At 42.3% G+C, this 22,541-nt stretch overlaps 1 protein-coding gene across 1 annotated transcript; it reads left to right on the top strand.

The window, feature by feature from the left end:
* The first annotated feature begins 245 nt into the window (after positions 1 to 245).
* Positions 246 to 21,193, top strand: LOC127575226 (uncharacterized protein C8orf74 homolog). The gene is made up of 4 exons (XM_052024937.1): positions 246 to 302; positions 4,766 to 4,958; positions 8,932 to 9,335; positions 20,993 to 21,193. The coding sequence occupies exons 1-4, from the start codon at positions 255 to 257 to the stop codon at positions 21,191 to 21,193; spliced, it is 846 nt and encodes a 281-aa protein (XP_051880897.1). The 5' UTR covers positions 246 to 254.
* Positions 21,194 to 22,541: the final 1,348 nt, after the last annotated feature.

The raw sequence follows: 22,541 nt of genomic DNA, 5'->3' as shown, positions 1-22,541 counted from the left end.
GGACATTAGCCTCAAGAAGCAAAAAGTGAGATTAAAAAGCGGCGGACAATACTATTGCAAGCAGGATATCTATATAGAAAAACACAAAAGAAAAGCTATGAAACATCGGAAATGCGGCCATCAGATGTTCCCCAGCCCCAGGAACCCCACTCCTAGCACCTTCACCAAGTCTGCCAGGAAGCTCCCGTTAACCGCGCAAGTTGGCGCGGAAAGAGCTTTCCCGGATGTGACATAGACAGCATCCCCTAGCAACCATGAGTTTGCTAACAGCGGAGGACGTGTGGCGGGTGATGAGGTTGCAGGTAAAAGAAGCCGAGGTGGCGGCGGGGACCCCACAAAGGGCTGGGCGTCATTGAGGGTGGGGAGAGGATAGGGAGGGGTGGGTAGGAGGGGAAGAGGGAGAAGAGGATGGGAGGGGAAAGGGGCGAGGACGGGTGGAGATGGATGGGGAATCTCCAACTCTACTGCCGTGAAGATAAGACTCCTACAGATTACATGGAATATCAAAAAAAAACACGCTCCTCTTCCTAATTACAAGGAAGGACTAGTATCTAAGGACTAGTATCTATACAACGCCTTGCACAACTTCGGGGTTGTGTAAACAAGGTTATTTATTAATATATAAACTCAGTGGTTTACAGCCAATAAAATACTACTTGGACCATTTGTGGTGTTTCAAAAGTGCAGCCAGTTCAGATAGAACAATAACCTATAAACATTTACACAGTACACACCAGATAATTACCTTTTTTTTAGTGTGCTTTGTTGCATGAGATAAAAATGATTTAATGGTGAAGTGAACGATACTCACGGCTTAACAACTTATCTAACTCTGAAATAGTTCTTCGTGAGGATTACACTCCCTTCAACGTTTTAAAACATAATGAAAAGAATTTTTTAAAAGTTTGTACATGATATTTTACCTCCTACATTAAGCAAGTGCATGTTATAATTATTTTTCATACACAATGAAATACTTAAAGTGCTAGTTACATTGATTCACTTTATGATCTCCTGATTGAGAATTATTCAAGAGGATTGGTAGGACAGATAATATGATGGCATTGCAGGTTCTGGATGCCAGAGATCACATTGAACTAACACTTAACAGCAACTATTGCCAGGAAAGTTGCCTCAGATATCACTATATATTTGTGGACGACATCATTTGAGGTTGGTGGAGAGTTCTGTTGGCTATAAAATTAAGATTAATTTGTTAATTGAGGGATACATAGTGGTCAGGCCATTGGGGAGAACTATTGGTGGTGCACCATTATGGTACAACTCAGTCTGACTGCCATAAGAGGAAGCTCTTACTGCATGCAGCTAATGACTACTGGAGTGTCAGTAGATCTTGGCATAATTCATCATGCAGTGGTGTCACATCAGTGCCATTGGGTCTAGCTTACACCATCTTTTAGCCTCACACAGCAGCAAGATGCATTCAGTAGGAGATATTTGCATTTTGCTATCCGGCATTGCACTGCTCATCTTCTGCAATTGCAGTCAAAAAGCATTATTCCTCCTAGATCTCAGTTATCTTTGAAGTTGTTGATCATGTCATCTGGCCCACCACAGGCATCAGGCATTATATCCCAAGGCCCTGCTATGGGACACCCTGTAGGGCTTTTGATAGCTTGTTTGGTCAAAGGCCTTTTTTACTGGTTTTAAATATTTCCAATAGTCAGAAACAGTTATAAACAGGTCAAATAAATTTAACCCAATATCAGAAAAAATCAGCAAATCACTTCTGTGCTTACCTTTTTAATCAAGGATGGCGATCCATGTGAAGCACATCCAGCCCCACAGGTCAGAATGTTTGTGTTTCAATGCAGAACTCAGTGCTGATTCTAATGGCAGAGTGGGAGATCAGGGGAATAAAGGGTATCTTGTGATTAATATTAGTGCAGCCACTAAATAGAAACATACATTTTAATAATATCACAGTGGTAAAAAGAGTTACTCAAAAACAGAACAAAAGGAAGTTAAAATTAAAAATGTACTTTTTAAATTTATACATGAATTTTTAAAAACAAAACAGTCAACTTCAGAACCAAACGTTTTAACTTGGATCAGGTGTTTTATTTGTAAAATCATCAGCCAGATTGTTTCCAGTCAAGATAAGTTACCTGCAGTGCTCTGATCGATAAATACTTTCAGTCATTTCTTTCTTTGCCCATCTTTGAGTCACTGAATGATGTTGTTTTTGAAGTAAGTTATTCAGACTCTCAGGTCTGATCCACTCAATCCATTCCTATGCTTCTCACTGTTTGTCCTTTATTATTTCCTCTTCTCAAGAAGAATTTCTGGATTCTGTTTCACCAACATACAACATTTGAATGACCTTCTAGAATTCTTCTAAACTCACTTTTTTGTGGTTATCCTACCTTTTTATTTCTTGATGGCAGTATCCTGTGACAGTGACATGGAAATTAAATCACAGTGTGTATTTTTAATGGACTAGGTCATGCTGCTCACTAACCAGTAGTTCCACAGAGTCCCTCCAGCTAGCTTTAGCTAGAGTATCCCTGACTTCTTTGCTTGTGACTTGAGTGTTGAAATTAGGAATGCGCTGGAGGTCAGATGGTGGTGCCTCTGATCTCCTGGTGCATCACTAGGGCCTGAGGTCTAGTTACCTGGAGCCTCGCTACCTCACAGGCAGCGAGGCCTGAAGAACTTTTCAATCCGCAAGGGATGAAAAGAAAAGTACGTTCAGAGGAATTGTAAGGGTGTGAGAGTGGGCCAGATCAAGTACAATCCAGCCCATATATAGTATGGGATTGAGTTTTAGTTAAAATCAATTGTAAACTGCAACCATGACTTTGTGTACCATTTTAAAACTTTGGGTTGTATGCTTCCCAGTGAGGAACGTGTCAAGGCACGAAGGATGTTTGGGGATTTGGATATAAACCACATGAAACTTCCAGTGACTCAAAACATTGAACAAACTTTTACTCTGTGGCATGATGGTTGTATCTCTGAAAGCAGTAATGATCAACTGCAAATGTTCCCAGGAAGTTGTGGGACTGCTTGGGATGAAATGTCTAGAAGTTACCCAGTCAGACACAAGTGTGTCTCTCACACCCTTACAATTCTTCTGAACGTACTTTTCTTTTAATCCCTTGTGTTTGCAGCAGTGATATCCATTTTAATGCAACATGGACCATTCACTGGAATATAAGGAAGCAGGCCCACTCATGAAGTACTCAATGGGGTGCACCATTACCTGAATATTTATTGGGAAGTCCTTGACAGAAGACATTGATGGAGTCAGCTGATCTCTAATAGTGGATCAGGTTTTTGTTAATATTCAAATGAGGTTTACTATACTTTTTGGGGCACCCCATCACCCTCTCCCCTCCATCCACCCACCACCACCAAGTGCTCTGATACGTTCTTCAAATATCCATCTGTGATACAACTATCCCCATACATTGTTTCAGAAGCATTGTAGTCACACTTGTGTCTGTCTGGGTAACTTCTAGACATTTCACCCCAAGCAGTCCCACAGCTTCCTGGGAACATTTGCAGTTGATCATTACTGCTTTCAGAGATACAACCATCATGCCACAGAGTAAAAGTTTTTCAATGTTTTGAGTCACTCTGGAAGTTTCATGTGGTTTATATCCACATCCCCACAAAATATTGCAAATCACATTCCTCATGCCCATGAAGTCTTGCACAATGTGTGCTAATGGAAGGGTTGCTGTAGTGGCACCAGAACAAAGTGACCCAGAGTGTGAATGAATTTCCAGCCCCATGCACTTTGTTTAGTACTTGTTTTGGTTTCTGTCTGTGATTATTTCATAGATGATGTATTCTTCCACTCTCTGTTGGAGTAAAGTTAAATCTTTTGTTGAATGGATAATTTATTATTAATAGTTGACAGCTCAATATTGGCCAAATTGTCTTTGTGTATTTAACCATTGGAAAATAACTGCCTTTATATCTAAATTTTGTTTATGAAATCCACACTTTTCTAAAACTTACAGCAGTTCATTTAAAAGAAAACTTTTGCTTTCCCAGGAACTCCTTTTTTACTGGGAATACTGAGTACATAGATCTTGAATGCCTGAAATCCAAATGGGAACAGTGGTAAAGATGAAGCAATTGAGCAATTGCCTCAGAATCACTGACTCAGAAGTTAGGAATGGTTATGCATGACATAGGAGATATAAAAGAAGAGAGCAATTCAATTTAGTTTTGTGTACATTAAGAATGTGAGCAGACAAAACAGTACATTGGAATAGATTCACAAGGTGTGATCCAGAGTTGAATTGTTGACTGCCCTGCCTTGTTACAGCTTGTCATAGAGCCATACAGCATGCAAACAGGCCCTCCACGTCAACCATCAAACACACATCTACACTCATTCCATTTTATTTTAATTCTCTCCACATTCCCATAAATTCCCCCCTCCCCGCTCAGATTCTACCACTTATCTACACATTAGAGGCAATTTGCAGTGATCAATTAACCAATCAACCCACATGAGTTTGGGATGTGGGAGGAAACCTAAGTGATCACAGGGATAATGTGCAACCTCCATTTAGGTAGCACCTAAGGCCAGGATCAAACCCACATTGCTGGAGCTGTGAGGCAGTAACTCTACAAGCTGTGCTATTGTGCCATCTCTTGTATGTTGTAGACCTCATTGTGTACCTTTGGGAACTGTGCCCAGTTATTGAGGTCTGCAGTTTGTTTGTAAACTTAATTATGTTTGTTAGATTTGTCTCAAAATATAATTTTATTTCTTTGGTTTCAGAAAGAAGATGGTCGTCGGCTTTTAACAAAATTGCTAAAGTGGGAAGATTTTGATGAAGAGAGAGATTTAAAACCAGGCATTCTTCTTGACTATCTATATGATACTATTATATTTGCTGCTGAAGAAGGATTTCCATGGCCTAGTGTGGCAGTGGCAGTATGCTTTTCACAGGAACTACTTTGTGAAACTAAAGGTAATAATAAAATGCACTTTATTGTAATTATTTTTATAATGGAATTAGCTCAAGGATGCCACTGTTTTAAAAGCTGTTGCTGATTAATACATTTAAATACATGTAAAAATTGTTTCTTTAATATTCTATAATATGTCTTTGGTATTGCTTATGTATTGCATGGAAGTTGGGAATTCACATTTTGATTGACAGGTTGAAACTTTTTAGTCCAGCATTCTTGGCACCTGACTGGTATCAGACTACAGAAAATGCCAGATCACAGAAATTGCCCCAAGAACCCCCCTTGTCAGTTTCCAAAGTAAATTTCTGACGTGCCCTCCCCCTGTGAATCAGTAGCGTGCCATGGCTGTGCAAGTATCAATGGAAGAGATTGCCTTGTCAGTTTCCAAAGCAAATCCCTTAGGTGACCTCCCACTGTGAACCAGAAGCCTGCGATCATTGACCTTTGTAAACTAGTTCAGTTCTCTGTATAGATTTTGTGTTTATTCATTCATCAATGTATTCATTCATTCATTTGTTCACAGAAGTTCTGTAAAAGTGAATTTTTATTCTGTATCTTTTCTGGTAGTGATTTATGAATTCTGTAAGGATGAGTTTCCATTATCCTTACTGCTGTAATGTTGGGGTACATTGTATGTATAATAGAGCTCATAACAGAAAAGCAGAAAATAAATTTGCTAATACATCTGCTGTTGCTGGCTACTATCAAACTAATGGTCCCAGACTCAAAACATGCCGGACCATGAGAGTTGCCAGATGGCTGAGGAGTGGCAAATGGATTTCAATACAGATAAGTGTGAGGGGATGCAATTTGGAAAGTCAAACCAGCACAGGACTTATACTATGAATGCTAGGGCTCTAGGGAGTGTAATGGAACAGAGGGACCCAGGAGTATAAGTGCAAGGAGTACAAGTTTGGTGAAACCAGCGTCACAAGTAGACAGGGTGGTGAAAAAAGCATTTTGCACACTGGCCTTCATCAGTCAGGGCATTGAGTATAGGAGTTAGGACATTATGTTGCAGTCATATAAGTCATTGGTGAGGTTGCACTTGGAGTACTGTGTACAGTTTTGGTCACCCTGTTATAGGAAAGACGTGGTTAAACTGGAAAGAGTGCAGAAAAGATTTATGAGGATGTTACTTGGATAAGAGGGCCTGAGTTATAGGGTGAGGTTTGCTAGGCTAGGTCTTTATTCCTTGGAATTTATGAGAATGAGGGGCGACTTTACAGAAGTGTTTAAAATTATCAGAGGCATAGATAAGGTGGATGGTAACAGTCTTTTCCCCAGGGTAGTGGAATCCAAAACTAGGGGGCTTAGGTTTAGGGTGAGAGGGGAAAGATTTAAAAGGGACCTGAGGGGCAATTTTTTCATGCAGAAGGTGGTGAGTATATGAAATGAGCTATCAGAGGAAGTGGTTGAGACAGGTACAATATTATCACTTAAGAAGCATTTGGATAGTTCATGGAGGGGAGGGGCCTGGAGGGATATGGGCTGAATGCAGGAAATTGAGACTAGCTAGGTGGATGATGTGGTCGGCATGAACTGGTTGGGCCGAAGGGCCTGTATCCACGCTGTATTGTTCTATGACTATGTGACTCTATTACAGAATGCTGGACCAGAAAGTTTCAACCTGTATTGCAGATACAGATGGCAAGATTAATCATAGGTTTTCATCAGTTGAACTAGTTATTTTCATATGGGTAAACTTTGCTAATTAAACCATAGATTAACACAGAATCAAGCTGTAATGATAAATGGACACTTTAATTTCAACCTGTATTGTTTGCAGATGGAAGTGGATTTGGCTAGCTAATATATCAACATCAATTATAGTAAAATTACTGAAGTTATATATCTCATGTTGTCACAGTTCACAAACATGATCTGTCTTGCTAATATTAAAGGAAAAAGAGGTCACATAATTATTTAGTATTATTTCCTAGCATTTCCAAGAATTATATAAGATGCAGGTATTTTTTGTCTCCTTGTTGTTTGACGGTTATTTTCATGCCTGCTTTGTTAATCTTCTCCCTCCCATAAATGATTTTAAGTTCATAAAGGTTTTGGTGTAGTACTGGCCTGTTTTAAGTTTGAGGATACATAGTTTTAGTTACTTATGTTTGAAAGATTGAATATTTTTCCAAATTAGTTTAATCTGTAACTAACTTTTGCTCCAAATGGATTAAAGATGGTGGCTTAGCAACACCTTCTGGAGGGTAATTGGTCATGGGCAATAAATACTGGTTTTACCAGCTATGCCCCATCACATAATCGGATAAAAGTGTGCGGAATTCTGTATTGTGAACACTTCTGAGATGTGACTTTAAAATAATACTATAAGAATTTTTCAAGATGATTGTAAAATATAATCTTTAAATAACAGAGATACATGGAAGGGAACTGTGAGATTAAAAAAAAATGCAGTCCAAATGCAAGGGTCTAAATGTGTCTTCTATGAATATTATGCAATTATTTAAAATATCAAATTAGTAAAAATACGATGGAAAGTAGGCAAGTAGGAAGATTTATGGGATACTACATTCAAACATAAAAGTCTGGCCAACAAAATCTTGTATTAAATTTGAGATGTCAGAAATTTAAAGTGTCCATTTATCATTACAGCTTGATTCTGTGTTAATCTATGGTTTAATTAGCGAAGTTTACCCCATATGAAAACAGCTAGTTCAACTGATGAAAACCTGTGATTAATCTTGTCATTTTTACATTGACAAACTAGGTAAGTCACCTTGGTAACGACTTCATTCTATGAGAGCAATGCTCTTCACAAAGCACGTGAATGTTTCCCTTGTTCTGTTGACTCTGGGTTTTGTGCAATTTCATGATTTAATTTAATTACATGATTAGCTGTTGTAGCCCTATCTCAAATGGCAATCAGTATACTTGTTCTTCAGCACATTCAGGTATATTCCAGAATAGCTGGGTAGGTCTGTATTAATTTTGAAACGACTAACCTTGTTGAGTCTGTGGAGATGTATGAGAAAATGTGATACTGATATTAAACCAGTAGTGAAATGGAGAGTTCAATTCCAATTTCATATATACAAATGTTTCACACAAGGATTAAAGGAAGCATACTGTTTTTGTCAGCTGATGCACCTTTGTCTGGAAATGTGCATGCTTCGTTCATAATTCCCCAAGTCCCCTTCATAATGTCTCTAGATTTTTACTTTCTATATCAATGGAACTTGCAAGAGCCAATGTGTCAGGTTTTTCATCTTCCATTTTTAACATCCTCACTGACCACTCCTTTTATATCCTTTCTAGTGGTATCTGGGAGGTAGTAGAGGCCATAGTGAACTAGTCACAGCTATAGAATATTATGACCGGAACACTCTCTTGTTCAATCACTTCAGCATGGATCCATGGCATTTTTCGGTTTCAATGCCCGTGTAATGGCCTTCTCCTATGTGATAGGTATCCCAAATATAAATCAGCCAACTTAAGATCTTGAGCTGTTTTCCACACCAATCCAAGCCTACCCCAGTGGTGGCTTTCTACCTCCCTTTCTGTACTTCACTATTTCTCTTTTAATTTCATGTGGCTACCTTTCCTATGTGTATTCAAGAAATCCTTTATCACTCTCCATCATGAGAGTAGCATTTCGACTGTTTCTCAAGCTGAATGTTTTTGAGCTCAAGCAAGTCCACATTTCCTACATTGGTTAGAATCCGAGAATGGTTACAGCACAGAAGGAAGACATTTGACCCATTGAATCTCTGCTGGCTCCCTGCCAGTGTGGCCATGTTTACCGAAAGGTTCTGCATTGTCTGGATTTACATTTGCCATTATGATAAGTATCCTCAATGGGTTCAGAAACCCTTTCAGGTGATTTTCCTTTGCAGCTTCTTTATATCGTTGCTTTAAAATGGCTATTCTTACAGATTTGCCATTAAATGGTAAGTATGTTGAAAAACCTAATTATAAGTTATTTTGTTTTGATTTCACTTTCAGGAAAAACTATTCAGGAGGCTATTGGAAAATTGTGGGATAAATGTGAACAATACCAAAATAAACTGAAATCTAATTACCTCCAACATTTAGCCAATTATTTACTCGGAACTTTCTTCAAACATTATCATCTCTACCAGTTTGTACTGTGCAAAGTCAGAGAGGTTGATCAAACCATACATGAACTTGAAGTCCACGTACCCCAAGAAGTTCCACCTCTGAAGAATGGAACAGACATTGAGCTTTGGGAATACCAGCAACAGCTGGCTAAACTCAGTGAAGCTGAAGCCCAGTTACGTAATGGTATGTCAGCTTTTCGTGAGGCCAGACAGCTGAAAAGTGAACAAGAAATGGACAAGTTTTACAAGGACCTCAAATTTCAAAATATAGAAGTGGTTGAAAAAGCAGTAAGTGAGCCCTTTTTTTTTAATCAATTCCAACAACCTGTTTCAAAATATATTGTAACAAATTTTTAGATGACAATTTTCAGTAGTTAATTAATTGGTAAAATTGGAATTAGGCTAATTTGATATGGTAGACAGGAGTTTAAGGTTATAACAGGAATAGACTATTTTCTAACAGCATGTACTCCATAGATGTGTCTTCTTTACAATTGTGTCTTCCAATTTTTCTACTTAGTAAAAAATAAGTTAGTAAATGGAGTTACATTTGAAGCTAATTAAGGCTGCATTTCCATTATAACCACTGCTTTGACTGGTGCAATGCTTATATTATAAATGCAGGCTTAATTACTGTCTTCACTAGTATAGTACATTCTCATTGTCTTACACAATCAATAGAGTAAAATATAGCAAATAAATCTAGCAAGTTACTGACACACAATTCTATTTTTCAAATGAGTACTATATCTGCACCAACACTAAACAAAGAAGAAATTTTTTTTTTCTTTCACATACTCTATACACAACTAATTATTTTTGAAGTCTAATTACTGTTGATATGTTGGTGCAATGACATTTTACATAGATTAAAAATAATTGTACATTTTAATGTTGAATTATTTTCAGATCCAAGTGAGTTTAAGATTGATAATCTCACAAAATGGTCATTGCAATTGCTTTGCCCTAATTAATCTATGCTCATACATTGGTCTTCAGGATGTAAGTTAAGTTTGTGCTTTTAACTGCTTTTTGGATTGCTGCATGCAGTGAGCTTTACTTGCATGGTTCATTGCATATATGCATCAGCAGAGCATTAGATGGGAGAGGTTGGATGGAATGGAAATGGTGTGGATATGGGGTGAGGTAACATGATGCATTAGGGATTGCAACTGATATTGTAAGTTGCAGTGGCGATTAAACACGAGTCTTCTCTTGTGCATTGCATTTGCTTTGTATCTGCAAGAAATAATGAGAGCCAATTCAAAACTGAATCTTGCGCTGCAACAGCTTTGGAGTCTTAATGAGTGAGAAGGAGAGACATCCTGTATCCGCAGCAGGCCTACCAGTCATTTACTCAGGAGACAGTGAGAAGAAAGATCAGTGGAGGTTGGTGCCAGGAGTGTAATTTCATAAGTATGAATGTCATGCAGAAAGAAGATTAACAACCTGATATAGGTTTTCAAGATGAGTAAACTCAAATTTCAAATAGCTTACATTAGCTCCAGCATCATTTGCCTTAGTCATTGCTCATTTCTCCATAACTGCCATCATCCACCTTCCCATAACCCCCATTTAGTCAGTACATAACTTTGTTCTATGGAACACAAGGTTTTTAACCCCCCTCCTGCTCCCCACCACAAGAGAAGACAGTACTAGCCTTAGAAGAAGGCATACTAGCCATGGACACTGGTGGCAGCTATCAAATGGACGACGATGAGGAGAAACAAAGGACTGCAGATGCTGGAGTCTATACGAAAAGCACTATGATGCTGGAGGAACTCAGCAGGCCAGGCAGCATCCGTGGAAGGCAGGCAGTCAATGTTTTGGGTCAGGACCCTTCTTCAGGACTGAAGATAGGAAAAGGGGAAGCCCAATATGATAACGAAACCTGCTTACCCAACCCTTTCACTTCTCCCTCATCACAAATCTCTCTCTACTTGCATGCTGCATATAGTGTAAATGTGCACTCATTCTCAATCCCTTCACCAAACCCCAACTCTTGCCTGCTTTCTATTGCAGGTATCCAAGAACTGGGACCTTCTCAATCAGAGAGAAAGAAAGAGATTATGAATATGAGGAGAAATGCTCACTTGATCTGACACTTCTTCTAAAGGTGTTTTAGGAGTGATCTGGATGTGGTGTTAACCAGTATAGGGACGGAGGATAACACAGTTACTAGCTTGCTGGTGGACAAGATTGTGTAGCAGCTAGCTACACACTACCAAATGAAGACAGAGTCTTTGGTTTCGAAATTGAAGGTTGAATGCCAACCGGGGCGCGGTGCGCCTTTAATAGCCGAGCAGTTCCTGCGCTGACGTCACGTGCATGTCACCTGACCTTCCCGCGCACAGGCTTTCCCAACCCAACGCTGGGGAAGAAGGAAGGCCCCACGCCATTTTGGATCGGGACCTCCAACGACGTCGCGATGTCAGGAGCCGGTTCGATGCCGGTGCGGTGAGTCGCTACGTAACCCCCCAGAACCGGCAATACCTTCGCGAAAACTAGAATTAAATAAACTATGACTTGGGTGGCCTGCCCCTGCGCTGCACTCGCTGTACCACCATGGGTTGGTCCGAGTCTAAATGAGCCGGCTTCAGCCGGTCAACCGTAAACACCTCCTCGCGCGCCCCCCCCCCCCCCCCCCCAATGTCCAGCACGAACGTAGATCCATTGTTCCTGATGACCCGGAACAGCCCTTCGTACAGCCGTTGCAGCGGTGATCGGTGCGTGCCCCTCCTGACAAAGACAAACTTAGTCTTGGAAGGAAGTCGGCATATGGGCCAGGACCTGTCCGTGCCGCAAGGTGGGAATCAGGGCCAGGCTTCCAAGCCGCTGGCGCAGCCGGTCGAGCGCCGCGGTAGGTCCCTTCTCTGGCCCCCGAGGGGCTGGTAGGAACTTGCCCGGGATGACTAAGGGTGTTCCGTAGACCATCTCCACGGATGAGGCATGCGGGTCCTCTTTTGGTGCAGTGCGTATCCTCAGCAGGACCCAGGGGAGTTCGTCTACCCAGTTGGGCCCCTTTAAGGTGGGCCATGAGCGCCGACTTCAGGTGGCGATGGAACCTTTCCACCAGCCCATTGGATTGCGGGTGATAGGCGGTGGTGAGGTGGATCCAGCAACCCCACAAGTCGGTGACAGCAGACCATAGGCCAGAGGTGAATTGAGCTCCCCTGTCGGAAGTGATATGTGCCCGGACACTGAAACGGACCACCCAAGTTGACAAAAGGGCCCGTGCGCAGGACTGGGCGGAGGTATCTGCGAAGGGAATGGCTTCAGGCCAGCGGGTAAAATGGTGGACAATCGTGAGGAGGTATTGTGCTCCTCGGGAGACTGGGAGGGGGCTGACCAGGTCAACATGGATATGGTCGAACCTCCGGCAGGTAAGCTGAAAATCCTGCAAGGGGGCCTTGACGTGCTGCTGTACTTTCGAGGTCTGGCAGTGAGTGCAGGACCGGGCCCATTTGGAAACCTGTTTACGCAGGCCATGCCAGACGAACTTGTCTGACACCATCCGGACAGTAGTCCAGATGGATGGGTGTGCAAGGCCGTGGATGGCATCAAACATCCGTCTGCGCCAGGCAGCTGGGACGATGGGGCGGGGTCTACCTGTGGAGATATCGCAGAGCAGGGTGTGCTCACCGGGGCCTACCAGAAGGTCTTGCAGTTGCAGGCCCGAGACTGTGGTGTGGTAGCTGGGCACCTCCAGGTCCGTTCGCTGCGCCTCCGCTAAGGCGCCGAAATCCACCCCCAGGATAAAGCTTGGATGGTGGGCCGTGACAGTGCATCCGCGACCATGTTCTCTTTCCCCGACAGATGGCGGACATCAGTGGTGAACTCCGAGATGTCCACCAAGTGCTGCTGTTGCCGCGCTGACCAGGGATCTGAGACCTTGTTGAAGGCAAAGGTCAATGGCTTGTGGTCGGTGAAAGCTGTAAACGGCCTGCCCTCCAAGAAGTAACGGAAGTGTCTGATGGCCAGGTACAACGCCAACAGCTCGCGGTCGAAGGTGCTATATTTGAGCTCTGGTGGTCGAAGGTGCCTGCTGAAGAACACCAGCGGTTGCCAACACCCTTCGATAAGCTGTTCTAGCACGCCTCCGACCACTGTGCTGGAGGCGTCGACTGTGAGGGCAGTCGGGACGTCCGTGCGAGGATGCACCAACACGACCGCGTCCGCCAAGGCCTGCTTGGTTTTGACGAATGCACTGTGAGCCTCTTCTGACCAAACAATGTCCTTGCTTCTGCCCGACAGGAGAGCAAACAACCGGTGCATGATGCGGGCCGCGGATGGTATGAACCAGTGATAAAAGTTTACCATATCGAGGAATTCCTGCAGGCCCTTGATGGAGGTGGGTCTGGCGAAATGGCGGATGGCGTCGACCTTCGCAGGCAGGGGCGAGGCGCCGTGTTTGTCAATCCGATGACCCAGGAAATCGATTGTCTCCAGCCTGAATTGGCATTTGGCTGGGTTGACGGACAGGCCGAAATCCCTCAGGCGAGAAAAGAGTTGGCGGAGGTACGTGAAATGTTCCTGGCGGCTGTTGCTGGCGATCGAGATGTCGTCAAGGTATATGAAGGCGAAGTCAAGGTCGCGCCCAACCGCGTCCATGAGTCGTTGGAAGGACTGAGGAGCATTCTTGAGACCAAAGGGCATCCGGATGAATTCAGAGGCCGAAAGGTGTGATCAGTGCCGTCTTCAGAATGTCGTCGGAATGCACCGGGATCTGGTGATACCTGCGGACGAGGTCGACCTTGGGGGGGAAAAAATGGACCGCCCATGTAGGTTGGCAGCAAAGTCCTGAATGTGCGGCACGGGGTACTGGTCCGGGGTAGTGATGTCGTTGAGGCGTCGGTAATCGCCACAGGGCCGCCAGCCTCTGGCTGCCTTGGGGACCATGTGTAGCGGAGAGGCCCATGGGCTGTCCGACCTGCGGATGATCCCCAGCTCCTCCATTTTTCTGAATTCCTCCTTCGCGAGGCGGAGCTTGTCTGGGGGTAGCCGCCAGGTGCAGAGGGGAGGGCCCTGGGTGGGGATGTGGTGCTGGATGCCATGCTTGGGCAAGGTGGTGGAGAACTGGGGCGTTAGTATGAACGGGAACTCTGCCAGGACCCTGGCAAACTCGTTGGTCGACGTGGTGACTGAGTCGAGATGTGGGGCCGGCAGCTGGGCCTCGCCCAACGAGAACGTTTGGAAGGTCCTGGCATGTACCAAGCGCTTACCCCACAGGTCAACCAGCAGACTGTTGGCACGAAGGAAGTCAGCCCCAAGGAGTGGTTGCGCGACGGCGGCCAGGATGAACCTCCAAGTAAAGTCGCAGGTGCCGAACTGGAGGTGTACCAACCGGGTGCCAAAGGTCCGAATGGCACTGCCGTTGGTGGCTCTGACGGTGGGTCCTGGTGTACAGTTGCGAGTCTCACGGCTGTTGGGAGGCACGACGCTGACTTCAGCTCTGGTGTCCAATAGGAACCAACATCCGGAACGCCTGTCCCACACATGCAAGAGGCTATCCGGGTGGCCAGCTACCGTAGCCATCGGCGGCTGGCTCTGGCGTTTCCTGGAAACCGCATGGTGGCCGGTATCTGCGGGCGTCAGCACCCCACCGCCGGTGGTAGAAACACCATTGGTCAGTCGGTGCCTCAGACCTGGTGGTGGGTGGAGGGCGTTCGATCACCGGGTCTGGCCTGCTGGGCCACTGGGTACATGGCGTGGTGTGGCAACGCGCTCGACGAACGCCCCGCCCTCCTTTTTCGCCTGCCAAAGGACATCCGCTCGGGCGGCCACCTTCCGGGGTTCGCTGAAATCGGCATCCACCAGGAGCAAGTGGATGTTGTCAGGTAACTGCTCCAGGAGGATCTGCTGAAACAACAGGCAGGACTTATGCCCGTCTGCCAGGGCCAACATCTCATTCATGAGCGCGGAGGGGGGCGTGTCGCCCAACCCATCGAGGTGGAGGAGACGGGAGGCTCGCTCGCGTCGGGAAAGGCCGAAAGTCTTGAGGAGGAGGGTCTTGAACTTATCGTACTTCTCCTCCCCCGGGGGCACCTGGATGAAATCCTCGACCTGGGCGGCGGTGTCTTGGTTGAGGGCACCCACCACGTAATAGTACTTGGTGTCGTCCCTGGTGATCTGGCAAACCTGGAACTGGGCCTCGGCCTGGTCAAACCAGACACTGGGCCGGAGGGTCCAGAAGGTGGGCAGTTTAAGGGCTACTGCCTGTACCTCTTGCTGTGCAGACATCGTGGGTCCAAAAACGTTTGGGCCTGTCAGGGTCACCAATGTAGCGGCTAGCTACACACTACCAAATGAAGACACAGAGTCGTTGGTTTCGAAATCGAAGGTCGAATGCCGACCGGGGCGCAGTGCGCCTTTAATAGCCGAGCAATTCCCGCGCTGACATCACGCACATGTTACCTGACCTTCCCGCGCACAGGCTTTCCCAGCCCAACGCTGGGGAAGAAGGAGGGCCGCGCGCCATCTTGGATCGGGGCCTCCGACGATGTTGGGAGCCGGTTCGATGCCGGTGCGGTGAGTCGCTACAATTGCACAATAATTCTGCTTCAGAGAAGTCAGTTCAGAAGTTCTGAAAACTAAGCCTCAGTAGTACACAGCTAAGTGGAATGAGGGACAACTGGATGAAGGAAGGTTTTCTCAATTTCATCATCTCAGCCAGCCCAAACTATCACAGACCTGAAACATTGACTGTTTCTCTTTCCACAGATGCCACCTGACCTGAGTTTTTCCAGCATTTTCTTTTTTTATTTCAGATCTCTAGAGTCTTTTTTTTATTTTTAACCAAATCTGTTCCTGCTCATGACAATGTGGTGCAGTCTAAAGCCAGGCTTTTTTGGCCCAGGGTTGCTCAGTCATCATCCAAGGTCATCAGCTGTCTCCTTAATTGAAGGTCAGCAGTATTCCACCCTTGTGCTACAGCTCTTGGGGAAACACCTTGGAAAAGTATACAGAAGGTTGGCATCAAAGAAATCCAGAAGGGTTATATGTTTGATTTCATGTGCATTATGTAATGCAAATTTATAAAACTTAAATTGAACATGGATCTTATAGAGGATTTTTATTCTGTTTTGGTAACCAGATGATTGTGGTGGCAGAGGCAGAGGAAAAGTGTTGACTAGGGTAGTGTGTTTGAATGTACTGGAAAAGCTTATGAATAACATGATCACCTGGAACCTGCACAAGAAGGTGTTGGCCATGTTGTAGACATTCTTGTTCCTAATATTCTTCCAGTTCTATATTGCTGCATTGCATATTCTTGCTTCTCAACTTCATACATAGTAGGCTGTAAGGCCGTGCAAGTATCATAATAATCTTGGTCTACTCAAATAAGTACCATGGGGCTCCTCCAAAACTTCAAGGCATTGAAAACCGTGCTTGAAGATGCCCTGGGAAGATACTGGGTGGATATTGCTGCCAGCTGAGTGCCCTCTGCCCTTCTTCCTTCTGTGACTTCTAGCAGCTTGTTCTGCTCTGTGGTCTCTTTTTTCATTCTTTTAGTTGTGTTCAATTTCCACACTAATCCAGAAATGAATTTCCGGAAAGGAGCTACTACTAAGTAACTCCTTTAAGCGTGAATTCTTGCGTCTTTAACTGGACTATTTCCTGCATACTATGCAAATCTTAGCCTAGTACAGTTTAGGAATGCTGCAATTAAACCAATGCTCAAATTATGCAGGTACCAATTTGCAACTACTTCATGATCCTTTAAAATAATGCTGGGACCTTTATCATTCTATTTAGTGCCTATTAGGCAATATGACATTTGTTAAGATTAGAGTATGGTGTCATTACCTTGCTGCTTTACTTTTTGTTGGAGAAGTGGTTCTCAGATCCCATATGGAATCTTGTGACCATGTAGGATGAATACAAAGAAAGAGCATTCCTCAGTTCTACATAGCCCCCAAGGATTCTAGATGGTTCGTAATTTTTGTGTCTTTGATTTTGAACATGGTTCTGCTCAGTTGACATAATAAACCAGCAAAATTCAATATTTTAAGTGTTTTCTATGCAATTTTGAGTTTTCATTTTTTAGACTTTTTGTTGCATTTGGTAAATTTAACAGCAGAGGGCAGGATTTTCTAACCTGAAAACCTCCTTGCAGAGATTCCTAATGATTTATGAATGAGGAAGTTCATTTAAGATTTTGTTAGTCTTCCTCCTTTCACTCTATCCTCACCAAATTTGTGCCGCCTTGAAGTCATTTAGAAACAGAAGAAGTAGGCCTTTACTGCGTTTTTTGACAGTAATCCAATATTAAAACTTCGAAAAACTGCACTCAAATTGATGAAAGCAGAGCTCTGTAGTCTAGAGATTCATTTACACGGCACATGAGCAAACTGCGCGCATAACTTGCTTAGGACTATATAGCACATAATAAATATATATAGCATGCAAAGGAAGCTGCGCATGCATCAGTGTTATCATTCATTGTGCACTGTATGGTTGGTGTCACTCTGCCACAGTGGACCTTACTTATAATGAAAAGAAACAGCATGGACCACAAACAGTTTAAAAAAAAATCCCTTAATTTACCCTAAGCCATTACAGTTGAGCATCACTATTTTAGGATCTCTAACCATAACTTCACGTAGTGTAATTTTGTACAAGATATGTGCATAATTCCTGAAAAAAATAGTTAATTTGCACAACTGCAGAAGATGGTAAATCACATTGCTTATTCACACAATACCTGCATGACATTTCCCAGGGAAAAACTGGAACAACCTGGGCCAGATCTCTCCTATGGCACCATTTTAGTACACACGTGAATTTCTAGGCCTGTGTAAAACTCTCATTATTTTAACACATAGTGATAATGTTAAAACATTTCTTTAAAAAGTTCACTTAAACACATTGAAGTGATAGAAGTCAATACAAAACATCAAGATTAAAATTTTTAAAAAGTCATTTCTCAATCAAGGTTGGCAGTCCTATTCAAGTGCATGAGGTCGCCCTACTTACTCAATCCATTAGCTGATGTAAAGTCAGTGCGGATTCCATTGTTGGAGCAGGAGGTCAAATGCGTGTAATTTAATCCCAAAACTATAATGTGAAAATATAGCTATAATCCTTTGGTATTGTATGATTCCAATGTTTGAAGAAGAAATTTGATTCCCTCAAGATATTCCTTGCATCATTCTTGAACTAGCCATTTTGTAAGTAATTAGCAAACAATGGTAAGTATAATCTTCAAATTTTTGACCTTATTCTCCTGCACACATTATTGAAAACAAACCTGTTGAAAAGGATCAGCGTACCTACCCATATTCCTCAGGTATTCAGAGAAGTTTCTTCTACAACTTTTGAATGCTTTTGAAATGACTTTTCCTGAAACCAGCATATTCAAATCCAGTACTTGTTAATGAGTAAACTAATTAACATGCCTGACTTTCTGCCTGACATAACAACATTACTTTTTACTATTAGCTATATGAAAATTAGATTCTCTCTCTGAGACTTCCAATAACCCTTTAATGTTGTGTGCTCTGTTTATAATTTTTTTTTCTTTCAACCCTTCTTGGTAAAGTTTAACACATTATTCCCAATCCAACTCTGTTTCTAACTTCAAATGTGAACATGGTGATTTTTAGAAAATATAAGCCTCTGAAGATGTTAGCTTACTCGTCATACTAAAGAGTATGGCTGACAGTAGAAGTATTTGCGTCCAGAGTACACATCAGGCTTTGAAGGTAATTCTAGCTTAAAATATTTTGTCAACCATAATGATCTCAAGTGGTTTGCCAAGTTTACGAGATGAATAAATATGGGATTGGATAAATGTTCCAATATGAAACTCCTTGTGATCGTGCATGCAATAACTTCAACCCAAAGTTGTGGACTTGGACTGTGCTATTTTGTGATTTGTGCATCTAGCACAGGAGCTGTATGTCAAAACAAAATCTCACTGCTGCTTGGCTTTTGCCAATATATTCCGTAGGAAGCAGGAAGGATTAGCGTTGTTACACTTTGACTCAACACAACCCCAAAATGAGATAATTGAATTTAGAAGCTCAGTGTATGGCAGGATCATGAGAACATGTGCGTTCCCTGGAGCACCATGATGCCCATTACCTTTGATTTATCAAGAATTCTTAGTGAAGATCAACAGATCCTTAAAAGATTGGAAAATTTTATAGCCTTCTCTTTCTAACTGTGATAACCATTGATAAAGTTGAAAATCAAAAACCTACACATGGTGAAAATCTGAAACAAAAACAGAAAAAGCTGAAAAAAAACTCAGCAAGTCAGGTAGCTTCTGTGGAAAGAGAAGCAGTCAGTGTTTCAGGTCTGCAACCTGTCGTCAGAACTGGGAAAGAGAGTGATACAGTTTTCAGTAGGAGAGAGATAAGGAAGGGACATGGAGAACAAGGGAACATTTGTGATAGGGTGAGTTTAAATGGTTTAATGATGCCTGACCTGAGTTTTTCCAAAACATTTATGTTTTATTATTTGTATATAATTATTCTTTATAACTAGTGACAACAGAGTTATACTTCCATCCTTCAGAAACACTTTTCCTTGTCATTGTTAGATAGATTATTTGAAGAAGTTGGTCTTGTGCCCTTGAATTTGAGTAATGAGCAGTATTATTCAATGTGAAAGGGAAATCACATTCAACTAATCTATTGGAGTTTGAAAGATGGAGATAGTTGGGTAGATGAGGGGGAACCGACAGAGGTGGTGTATTTGGATTTTCAGAAGGCTTTTAAATAAGATTCACACAGGAGATTGGTGAACAAGATTAAAACACATACAATTGGGGATAATATACTACCTTGGATTGAGAGTTAGTTAACAGATACAATTAAAGACCAGGAATAAATGCATCTTTCCGAGCTTAGCAGGCTGTGCCTAGTGGGGTACTGCAGGAATCAATGCTTGGGTTCCAACTATTCTCAATCTATATCAACAATTTGGCTGAAGGAGCCAAATGTAATATAAGTTGTTTGATTATAAAACAAAAATAGAAGGAAATATGAGTTGTGGTAAGATGTTAGGAGGCTTCAAGGGGATAGAAACAAGCCATGTTTGTGGGCAACAACTTGCAGATGGAGTACATATGGGAAGGTGTAAAGTTATCCACTTGGCCAGAAAAAAAAACAAAAACATGTTTTTTTTTAATAATGAGAAATTGGAAATGATGTTTATTGGGACCTGATGTCCTTTTATACATGCCTCTGAAAGCTACATGCAGGTACTATGGTACTACAGGCAGTTAGGAAGGCACATGGTATGCTGGCCTTTATTGCAAGAGTAAAGGGGTATTACCACAATTATATAGGAACTTGATGAGAGCACATCTGGAACATTTTGGTCTCCTTTATTTAAAAAAAAGGACATACTTGTTTTGGAAGGAGTGCACTGAGTGAAGATTCACTAGATGGTTCTTGGGATGGCAGATCTGTCATTTGAGGAGAAATTGAGCAGACTAGGCTTTCATTTTCTTAAGATCAGACTTAACCTCATTGTAATATACAAAATTTGTTGAAAGATCAACATAGTAGATATGGGGAGGATATTTTCACTGTCTAAAGAGTCTAGAACTAGGGGTCATAGTCCAAAATGAGGCATTGGTCATGTTTGAAGAAATGAGGAGAAATTACTTCACTCAGAGGGTGGAGAATTCTCTACCCTCGGGCTGTGTGCATTCAGTAATAAACTGCATTCAGAACAGGTTGATTTGTCTCTGGATATTAAAGAATCAGGGGATATGGGGATAGAACAGGAAAATAATGTTAAGGTAAGAGATTGGCCATGATCTTGTTGAATAGTGAAGATCAAGGGGCCAGTGCTCCTGTCTCTGATGTTCATATTATTGCAAAATAGATGTAACTGGAAGATTGCCTCTTGTCCAATGTATTAATTGTACACTTACTTGCTGACTTAGAAACTGCTTGTTATTTTACTACCACAAACTGCTTCATTTTCAGAAATTAGAAGAAATTGTCAAAGCTGCACAGAATATACAGATGACAGCAACTTCTGAAATACTGCAAAAAGAAATTGAAACTACATTTCAAATTCTCGATTTAAAACTCCAGAAGACAACTATGCCCTTACAAGCATCCAAAACTCTTCAATCTTCTTCGATGATGGGAACTAAAGATAGAAAATTAAGTAAGAAGAAATAGACAATTTTATGTATTTATTAGTTTTGTTTAGCAAATAAAAGTCTTTATAAACAGAGAGAAGTCTTTTTTTTGTTTGATTTTTAAGTCAATACTCAAAGCTATCATGATTGGCACTTTATTGGGTACTTACTCCCTTGCACATTTGGAATTTTTGTTGTAACATTATGCATGACCTAGTTGCTTCACATTCACTTTTATTCCTGTTGATCAAATTAAGAAATTCTAAGATAAATATTTGAAGTAATTTATTAATTCTTTGCATATGTGGCACATAAGTGACTTATGATGATTTACCTTCACCCAAATTTGAGCACTGTTGCCTCAGAACTCAATTGCATAACTGCACCCCACCCCACCTTCTATCTGAGTGATATACAATTGAAAATGGATATTAATCCCTTCCTTCTGCCCCCTCCAATCCCATCCCAAATGAGTGAAGCACAATAATGACCATTCTGTGTTATGTGCTTCAGTCGGGAAATTCGATTGGATACTTCCTTGAGTGAATACTCCCACAGGAATTGCAAAGGAACTTGGACCATTTTGGGCACTCCTATGAATGCAGTACCAAACTAGGAGGCCTGAAATGTACATTCCTGGGCCAACTCCCATCCCCACTTCCACATTTTCATGTGCACCCTTCACCTTTCTCCAAATCTGAATTCCACCTAACACCACAATCCACTAAGCAAAGTGCCTTTCCCTGCCCATGAGCCAACCTGAATCCCAGTCCCTTGCCACTTCTGTTCCCCAAGCAATATCACTCCCAACTCTAGGTCCCCAAGTAGTACTGGTTCTCTTCTCCTGATACTCATGCCACCCAAACCACTGACAACCAGCTTTCTAACTTCCCCAAGCTAAACAGAGTGCCAAATCCATTTTCCACCCCTCTGCCACCCACACCAACTATACCCTACAATCCTCAGAGTGTCAGTTCCTTCACCACCAGCCACTGGAGTGGAGGACTGGGGAGCATAGTTTTTGTTTTCGATGATGTCAACAACCGGTCCGGATAGCTTCAACCATAAACTAACTTTAATGCTGTGGGCCGGTGATCAAAATGATTGTTGACTCGTATCCACACCACTTCAGCACAGCCTTCAGACTGTGAAGGAATTGAGTCCTTATTTTTGGAAATCTCTTGGTAGTTTTATATCTTAAGAGCACTTAGAATAAATAAGTAACCTTTTGATTTCATTTACTGCTATCAGTTAATTTTAAACCTCAACAAAGATATTTGAAAGGCAAGCTAATAATTCACATTTCTAATAGGACTACTGTACTTACAAAGCATGACATTAAAAATGTCAGTATCTTGTTTTATCTTTTATGGACCTCATGAATCTTA

The sequence above is a fragment of the Pristis pectinata genome, chromosome 10 (assembly GCF_009764475.1).
Source record: "Pristis pectinata isolate sPriPec2 chromosome 10, sPriPec2.1.pri, whole genome shotgun sequence".
NCBI classification, from domain to species: domain Eukaryota; kingdom Metazoa; phylum Chordata; class Chondrichthyes; order Rhinopristiformes; family Pristidae; genus Pristis; species Pristis pectinata.
This window is presented reverse-complemented; position numbering and strand designations above follow the sequence as displayed.

Bases quoted from the DNA above. Each gene is read 5' to 3' on its own strand.
- LOC127575226 (XM_052024937.1), top strand. From the start codon at position 255: ATGAGTTTGCTAACAGCGGAGGACGTGTGGCGGGTGATGAGGTTGCAG. The intron at 4,959-8,931 runs GTAATAATAAAA...TTTCACTTTCAG, and splicing joins ACTACTTTGTGAAACTAAAG to GAAAAACTATTCAGGAGGCT. The intron at 9,336-20,992 runs GTAAGTGAGCCC...CTTCATTTTCAG, and splicing joins TAGAAGTGGTTGAAAAAGCA to AAATTAGAAGAAATTGTCAA.